At 45.8% G+C, this 9628-nt stretch overlaps 1 protein-coding gene across 1 annotated transcript; it reads right to left on the bottom strand.

The window, feature by feature from the left end:
• Nucleotides 1-5307: 5307 nt before the first annotated feature.
• Nucleotides 5308-9318, bottom strand: treh (trehalase (brush-border membrane glycoprotein); the record flags this gene model as incomplete). Its single annotated transcript, XM_084461354.1, is given in 14 exon segments — nt 5308-6088; nt 6241-6263; nt 6266-6343; nt 6533-6560; nt 6563-6646; nt 7204-7274; nt 7318-7447; nt 7451-7500; nt 7734-7792; nt 7854-8003; nt 8166-8230; nt 8232-8283; nt 8481-8568; nt 9300-9318. Coding segments are annotated over 14 exon segments (1044 nt in total). The 3' UTR covers nt 5308-5941.
• Between the last annotated feature and the right edge of the window lie 310 nt (nt 9319-9628).

The raw sequence follows: 9628 nt of genomic DNA on the forward strand, positions 1-9628 counted from the left end.
GCGTCACACTGCGTCCGACCATTACCCAGCAGCCATCTGGGTTAACAAAACACTTCTATTTTTATCTCCCGAGCGATCGGAGGGTGAGAGCTGCGAGTGCCACCCGGGCTCTCCCAGTGATACTGTAGGTGTGCGGTTATTCTGAACTCTGCCCATCACTGCAGGGTAGGCAACCTACACAGCTCAGATGCTGACAGTATTGATCTGTAGCAATCACAGAGCACATTCATCACACCAAACCCACAGTGAGGCCGCTAGGTTAAAGTGCCCGGGTTCTGAGTCCTCGTGGTTAAGACACATTGCTTTAATACAACACAATAAAACATCACAAGGTTTATTTGGCATTATGTACAATGCCACGGGTAGCCTATAATGACATGGCGGGCCTTGTAAATGTCAGCCTAAAATGTTACAGCAGGCTAGAACATTTCACACCACATGGCAAACAGCGACGGCCGCCGTTGGCACCCACATTGATCCAATCACCAGCTGAATGAAATGGCATTGCTGGAAGAAACAAGGCCCTTGTCACACACAGGAAGACGTAGACCTCTACCAGCCCACAGTGGTGAGGTGTTGCAACAACACTCGCAAGCAGAGAGGCTGGAGAAGTGCTCCAAATCATCAGATAGCTGGTGCGCAGCCATACATTTCTGCTCTTCAAATAAAATCTAATATATATATATATATATATATATATGTGTGTGTGTGTGTGTGTATATATATATACAGTACCATGTAGAAGACACAGGACACTGTGTGCGCATTCTGAATGGGCTCTGCACTAGTAAGTGATCATTACATTTCCAAAATCTCAGGTAAAATTATGATATTGATTTCTTACATAACTTTCTACAATCTGGAGTTCAAGGGCACCTGACAGTTGAGGCAATATTCAATTTACTTTCACTGATGGCTCCTCGGCGTGGATTAAATTGGTTTTTAGAATCTCCTTTTGACCAGTAGATAGTGTACAGGAAGGAAAGCTCAGAATTATAGATCGGAAGTAAGAACTTTGATATCCGGACTGTGGGAGATCAATACTGTATTTCTGAGCCATTTCATATCTCCTAGGATAATGCCTCCAGTTATCCAGTCCTTACAGGTTATGGGGTCAATGAGCAGGGCTACTCTACAAACAATTCGTCCACAAAGCCAGTGAGAAAAACTTCTTCTTTTTTTTTCAGTTGGAAGTTTCATAATTAGAGAAATACTTATGTACCCTGGGCAAACCTGAATGATCCTGCGATATGAACTATTGATTGGAGGAGATTAAACAGGAAAATTGAAAGGAGTGTGTGTTTGCTGAGGAGCCCTCTCCCTGTCTGACTGTCATCAAAGGGGCAAATACTGTCTGGCTGACTGGCTGGTATGTTGACTGATTGGCTGGTTAGCTGCTTGGCTGGCTGGCTCACTGCCTGGCTGGCTGGTTAGTTGACTGGCTGGCTGACTGGCTGGTTTGCTGACTGGCTAGCTGGCGTCTTGCCGCATTGATCCATAGCGTGGTGTTTGTGGCTTCTGGGGGCCGGGGGGCCTCATCTTTGAAGATCATCTCTCCCAGCACGTCTCCCTGGGTAATCTGCTGCCTCTGTGATGTCTGCTACAAAGTCTGGGACAACTAATGGAGCACAGAGCCCCTCAGTCTAGAGACATGCCACCCCCACAGCCATGTGATAGTCTCTAATAATGGTTCTGAGATTTGGGCACATCATCCCAATCATCATCATCATCATTGTTGTCGCCGTTGTTGTCGTCATCATCACCACCACATCACCATCAGATCACCTTTTTGTTGCCCTTGGTGACCACAGCACAAAGAACACTGAGATTCAGCAAGAATCTCTAGGCCCCTTATTTTTCAGTCTGTTACTCCTATGTGATGTCATCAGAAGGAACAACATTAGTTACCATAGCTATGCTGATTACACCCAGCTCTACATTTCTATGAAACCCCTCAAATACAGCTCAATTGACCATTTGACAGAATGTATTGCTGACATAAATGTGTGGATGTCACAGCACTTAAACCAGGACAAAACTGAAATATTGATTATTGGTGAAAAAGGTGAAAGAGAACGACTATCGGTGCACTTAAAAACACTGTCACTGAATACGAAATGCCAGGCAAGAAACGTAGGTGTCGTGCTGGACTCTGATCTTAGCTTTGAGGCCCATATAAAGAATGTGACCTCAGGCCATGTGAGGACCTTCTTTTATCACCTGAGAAACATTGCCAAGGTGAAACATTTCCTCTCCCAGACTGATACTGAAAGACTAATACATGCTTTTATTACTAGCAGGTAGAGCATTTAGGACTACTGAATTTTAGTAGTCATCGACTACTCTCCCAAAATAGTCGACTAGTCGATTAATCGTGGTTTTACCATGATTCTTTTTTTAACCCAATAACAATGGTCAATAAACAAATGTAAAAAAAAAATACATAAATTTAGAATTAAAAAAACGATGAAACGACGGAGATGAAATACACACAACCGCCCCCCAAAAAAACAATAAACACATACAGTACTCTGCAAAAGGCCCCCCAAGAAAATTGTTTAAAGCTATTTATCTGGACAGTAAGTGTAGATTTGCTCATAAGAACACTTTATAACATTACAGTCAATACAAATAAACAACAACAATAATAATAGTAGTAATAATAATAATAATTATTATTATTATTATTGTTATTATTATTATTATTATTATAAAATCTGTAATCCTGCATGAAGCTTAGGAAGCATTTACCACAGGACTACTAAAATGATGCAGCAGTGTACCAAAGCAAATTTTGTATTCTAAGGGAGGCCACACAAAATAACAACTTTTAAAAACAAGAAATTCTTATTTTGGTCCATGATTCAATAAAGGTGCTTTTTAATTTAAAAGTGCCTCAGATTCTCTTCAGACTGCCAACCTACACCATGGACAGTTACTGTTGTTTTTTTATTCTTAAGATATTTGTATTACTTTTTTTGTATAATGTTTATTTGTGTTTATTCCAATGTTTTATATACTCTAGTGTTTTTACAAGCAAATAAACACTAACTGCCCAGATAAATAGCTTTAAACATTATTTTCTTTGGTGGTGGCGGACAGTTTTCTTTACACAAATATATATATATAATTTATTTATTTTTTGTAAAGAAAAAGTCTGTCGACTAGCAATGCACAGGGTCGACTAGTGGTTTAATAGCCGACTATTCGTCGACTGTGAAACCCCTACTAGCAGGTTGGACTATTGTAATGCTCTCCTGTCTGGCCTACAAAAAAAAGCGATTAGTCAACTCCAACTGATTCAAAATGCTGCAGCACGTTTTCTTACAAAGACTAGACGGAGGGTTCACATCACACCAGTTTAAAATCATTGCACTGGTTACCTGTCAGGTTTAGAATAGATTTTAAGATTATTTTATTAGTCTATAAGTCATTACATAATCAAGCACCTAAATGCATATCAGATATGCTTTTAAAATATACACCCAGTAGGTCCCTCGGGTCCTCTGGCACTGAGCTTTTAATGGTCCCTAGAGCCAGGACTAAGAGGCATGGGGAGGCAGACTTCAGTTCGTATGCCCTCAGCCTTTGGAACACCCATTATGTTTACATTGTACAACACAGTATGAATGGTGCTTTATGAATACAATTATATTAGCACCGACATTGACCTCATTATGCAAATGAGTGATCCATATTTCAGCAGGTTTTTTTTTGGGGGGGGGGGGGGGGTTGCATCAGAGCGTAGTGTTGTGGGAAACACAGCATTACTGTAAAAAAAATAATTGAAAATGGATCATTCATTCTTGTCACATTGTAGAATCTTGATGTCTTCCTCTAATCAGGAATCTTCAATTGGATTTTAAACAAAATGATTCTAAGCACTTCTGCAGCAATAAAGAAACCATCTATCTTTTTCAGAGGCAAAATCAATGGAATCTGCTTAAAGGCCAGGTCCAGGAACCATGCCAGCTAACTGAACAAAGCACTGTTAGTAAAAGCTTGATTGTATAACGTCGCTGCTGTGATCTGAAGGCCGGGATCCTGACCTTTGCATGCACAACTACAGACTGTGTACTGAGGTGTTTGTCAGAGCAGCACTTGTCACTGCTGCCTTTATCAGAAAGAGAGAGAGAGAGAGAGAGAGAGAGAGAGAGGGAGGGGGGAGAGAGATAAAGGGTGGGGGATAGAGAGAGAGAGAGGGAGGGGGAGAGAGAGAGGGAGGGAGAGAGAGAGATGGAGGGAGAGAGAGAGGGAGGAAGGGAGAGAGAGATAGTCCACCCAGGCCAAGGCAGCTTATTGCTCTAATCATGTCCATACTGTACCTGACCTGGGTCTAAATGATTATTTGAAATCCTCTAAATTACTTATCTGTGCTTGATTGCTTTTGTCTGGCACAACCGAAACAATTGGTTGATCCAAGAAATACAAACCCCACCCACCTGATACTACAGGCAGACCCAAGCAAACGTTAAAGTAATTGAAATGATTTAAAATAGTTTGTACCCAGGTGTGGTCTTGACTAGGCTTCACCCTCACCCTCATTCACTGTCACTGCTTCTACCCCCTCATCCCACACGGTGCCGCCTGGCCAGCTTTCTCGGGCCGTACGTACAGTAGCACATTCATGCTGCAGCGATGTGGTTATGTGAATGAGTTATCGAAATGAGTTTAGGTTCTAACTTGGCTTCCTGCCGACAGCCAGCTCTGAGAACAGAACAAAGCCTCTTAAGAGGCTTTCTGGCAATCTTTAGAATCAACTCTGCTATTTTCGCCAGGCGGGCGCTAGCAAGGCCGGGTTGGAGGGAGCCCAGAGCAGCGGGACTGTGTGCATGCTGAGAGCTTAGCAGCACATCTGAAGAGCGGTTTGTGTACTGTAGGTTTGCATGGACGGCTGCCTCCGCTGGCCTTTTGCCTTTTCAAATTTGCACAGTCGATCTGCCATGTTTGTCAGACTAAGGAGCAGTGTTGCGGAGAGGCTCTGGCATGTGTGTGTGTGTGTGTGTGAGAGGGGCAGCCCCCAGGTGGGATGGCATTTCTCTCTGAGAGCCAGACTCCTCCTAACCTCCAGTCTGAGGGCCTTTTCAGCATCTATATCTTCTCCTTTTCATGCTTGACCTCCATCGTCCACTGCAATAGGGCGCAGAAAAATAGTGTCGAGCAGAAAGACTAAATGCATTTCAACAGTTTTATTTGAACAGAGGAAAGAAGTTACTTCACCAAACTATTTATAAAGCAATTAATCACGTGCATGTTCACAAACTCTTCTTCTAACAGCACAAAAAACAGTTATATAGTGTATGCCTCGTGTACCCTCATTTCGGTGTTTATTGGTTGTATTCTTCCAAGCTAATGGATATAGTTCATTTGGGAAATCAATGGAAATTACAAACAGTGATTTTCAAGCAATCATTATACACTTCACAGGCTCTCAAATGAATAGTTGAACATCCAACTTAGTCTGTATGCAAATGCCAAGACACCCCGAGACCTCTACTCCAGAGCAATAAACTCCGTAATTGGATTAAGTGAATTACTGTTTGTAATGTCAGTTCAATATCAACAGCTGGGATAATCCTCTGATCTAAGGAGGGAGAAATTCAGCACGATGTGGATTATGGAGGAGAAGATACTTTGCCTCCATGATCTTGATCTCCTGACTGAATAGTTCAGAAATCATTAACCTCTGCGCAGAAACTGTGAAATACTCAAACTTTCATCAAAAAGGGATCATAAATCACACTCTCACTCTCTTTGTGTGATGTCCAAATCCGCAGCTGAGAGGAAAAAGTTGAATCTTCTCTAAGTCTCTCAGCCTTGATCTTCTCTGTGAAGTCCCTGGGTCTGTGATCACACCCCACGATTAAAGGAACAGGAGGGACTCTGCCTGGCGACATCCACCTCCAACCAACCCTCTCTCCTCGTCCCAGCCAGCTGTGGTTCAGTGCCGTGCGAGCAGGGCTGAGCAGAGCACAGGCAGCAGCCACAGGAAGCTAGAGGACAAAGCGACAGCGACACTTCCTGCTGTCAGGCGCTCGCCGCACTGGTTCAGCTGCAGAGCCACCATGTTGGTCCAGCCAAACCCAACCTACAGATGCACACACACACGCACACACACGTGCACACGCACATCCACACACACCCATTGCAGTCAACTCACCCTGAGCAAAGAGCGTAAACAATAACACAATCCACACTGACTGCTGTGCTTTTCAGACCTTAGTAAGTTAATAAGTGTACCTGGACTTCGTATTCTCCACCAAAACATCTAGCAAGTTAATGAATGGAACAATGTTGTCAAACGCCATTTCCTTGGCTTCCTCTGACTGCAGTTTAGACAGACCTGGAAAAGGGAACATGAATCACCAACTCTTTTAAACATGGCAGCCTGCCTCGCAGTACAAGCACAAATACAGGCGCTCATTAAAAGAAAATCGATAAAATAAGGTCTCATAATCCAGCGCTGTGATGGATGAGTGCTTCTCTCCGGGAGCAGTCAGGTGTCAGTCAGAGTGATAAGTGTGATGCCGACCCTCGATGACCATGTGCTGCAGGGGGGGGGGCAGGCGTTGGGGGAATCCCACTGCTGCCCACTGTCCCACAGAGAGGTGGGCTCGCTGTTGGGGAACTGAAGAGCACCACTCTCCTGAGGGGAGAGGAGACAGAGGACAGGAGAAAGGAGACAGAGGACAGGAGACAGGGGAGAGGAGACAGAGGACAGGAGAGAGGAGACAGAGGACAGGAGAGAGGAGACAGAGGACAGGAGACAGTGGAGAGGAGACAGAGTACAGGAGAGAGGAGACAGAGGACAGCAGACAGTGGAGAGGAGACAGAGGACAGGAGAGAGGTGACAGAGGACAGGAGACAGAGGACAGGAGACAGGGGAGAGGTGACAGAAGACAGGAGACAAGGGAGAGGAGACGGAGGACAGGAGACAGGGGAGAGGAGACAGAGGAGAGAGGAGACAGAGGACAGGAGACAGGGGAGAGGAGACAGAGGACAGGAGACAGAGGAGAGGAGAGAGGAGACAGAGGACAGGAGACAGTGGACAGGAGACACAGGAGCACAGGAAAACACAAGAGGCCATCACTGCAAGGGAGGCTGGCACATGAGACAGAGACTTCTGAGTGGTTTGTGTGCCACCTGCTGGTGCTACTCTGCACTCCAGATAGAAGACAAAAGAAAACATTTACAGCATGCAAAGAACAGGTATAGCAGAGCCTGTTCCCCCATAGCATGCTGGGAGTAGCAGAACAGACTCACAACCCCAAGACCTTCTGTAGTGGTCGGAGGTTGCGACCGCCCGCCTGGTCTCACCGAGCGCCAGGTGGAAGGAGGCGGGCGTCCTCTCGTTGCGGTAGAGCAGAGCGCTGAGGTCGGTGGGCGGGACTCTGAGGGAGCCGTCGTTGCGTCCCTGCTCGTCTAGGTACCAGCGGGAGGAGAAGTCTCAGCCAGACTCCGCCCCCGCCTTTATATCTGCCCACAACCTCTCCTTGGCACCTGGGGACAGCGGAGAGAGGGAGAGAGAAGAGTGGTGAGAGAGGTGGGAGAGAGAGGACAGAGAGAGAGAAGGAGAAGGAAAGGAAAGGGAGAGAGAGAGAGAGAGAGAGAGAGAGAGAGGGAGAGAGAGGACAGAAAGAGAGAGAAAGAGAGGGAGAGAGAGAAAAAGACAAGCCTCATAGTCTACAGAGTGCATTTACAAGCAGAGAGCTGTAAGATGAGAAAACCACTACCTTCAGTTAGTCCCTCAGTCAGCTCAAGAGGTTCAAGCTCATCTGTGTACAATTCAGGTCTGTAGAAATAAGACACACGGGGATACAGGACGGTACTCTCATTAAAAAAAATGGATGTACAGTATCAGATAGTGGGGCGAGGTTTCGTGCACCTGCACGTCATACCGGTTCAGTACATGCAGTACATGCATTTTGCCATTCGCTTCAACAGTGACAGAACGGTTCTGCATGCAGAAGAGGTTCTCCTGCTCCAGGGCTGGCAAGGCTGTCCTACACAGGTGAGGAGTTTGGGATGGAGCAGCAGTCGGATCGGAGTGATCCTGAAGCACAACCAGAGGATTTCAATGTCCTCAACACGATTACCAACACACCTGTGGACTGAGGAGATGCTCAGATCTGAGGAGATCTCTACACCTGAGGAGATGTTTATACCTGAGGAGATCTTTATCCTGGGTGAACTGATAGTAAGTCTCCACCATGAGAGTTAGGAAGGGGGGGTTGACTGCGTCGTTCATAGTAAGTTCTCCTTCCATTTGGAACGAAACCATATCTGTAAAGAGTATTGAGGGAGGATGTATTAAAAATGCCTGAAATCTGCCTGTCAATCGGACAATATCCCCAAGGCACACGTCATGTGAGTTTGCCGAGTCACGTCATAGCCGAGGCGAGTCAGCTGCATCCTGCAGCAGTCAGATGCTGAGCAGGACAGACAGGCGCCACCCAGGAGAGGCCGCAGTCGAGGCTCACTTGTTGACCAGGTAGAGGAAGTTCTGGATCATTCCGCGGGCCGTGTCTGTCATCTCTGACAGGAGTATTCTATCTCTGATAGGAGTCCCTGTGAGAGGACAGAGTGCACCAAGTCACTTATTCTGGATGTCGACAACCCCCCACTCCAACAGCAACAAGACCTCCGGCTGAGTCAAGAGGGCACCTGTCTGGGTTCTGACCCAGCTTGGACTCCCTTCTCAGCCAGGGGAGCAGCAGGGTGCCGCAGCTTCACCCACCAGTAGTGCAGCTCCCGGAATAACCCAGTTTAGCATTATATTTTCACTGAGCAGGCAGATACAAATTCTTGATAATGGGAATATGGAGTAACAAAGTCCAAACTCCAATGTCTCTGGTAATCCAGGTTATAGATAAATAGGGTTACATTTAAGTTACAACTCTTCATAATGTTTCATAGAATTTCAACTATACAATTGTAGGAATTAATTTAAATCAGATGCAGAGATGAGTCTGAACAAGTAACCCTAACTAAAAGGTAAGCAGAACATTCAGACCATTCAAATTAAGACATTACCTGTCACAAGGCGGTGGTAAAGGACATTTTACCCAATGAACAAGGACCACAACTACACAGATCCACAGTGCTGGACACGCCATTGTTACTAGCTGTCCTGAAAGTCAGCGTGAAACTGAGTCCTCACAGTCAGGAGGCACTGGGGACCAATCCAAGTGCTCCTTTCCGTCTTCATCAAGGACGGATAGCGATCTTGTGGGGGGATACGCTTGCGGGGAGAACAGAACATGCAAACTCCACACTGAAAGGCCCAGGAGATACCCCACCTGGGTACCTGACTACCATGGGTAGAACTCGCCCCCTCAGTGTAGACACCGTCCCAAGCAGGAATCAACCCCCCTTCCCTTTTATCCAAAGCGACTTACAATGATTGCATTTAACGTAGGCAGTCAGTGTACTACTACTCGCCAGAACTCACAAGTGCATCTCCTTTCTAAAACAAGATCTTAATCTAGTGCTAAAGACCAATGGCTCATTGGCATCCAGCAGTTCCATGGCAGCACACTGCCATCTGCTGGTCAGGATAAAAAACTGGTGCAGTTTGAGAGGTTACAGAGCGATCAGTCAGACGAGGCAAAAGGGATTTCAGTGAGCT

The sequence above is a fragment of the Borostomias antarcticus genome, assembly GCF_949987555.1.
Source record: "Borostomias antarcticus genome assembly, chromosome: 1".
NCBI classification, from domain to species: Eukaryota; Metazoa; Chordata; class Actinopteri; order Stomiiformes; family Stomiidae; genus Borostomias; species Borostomias antarcticus.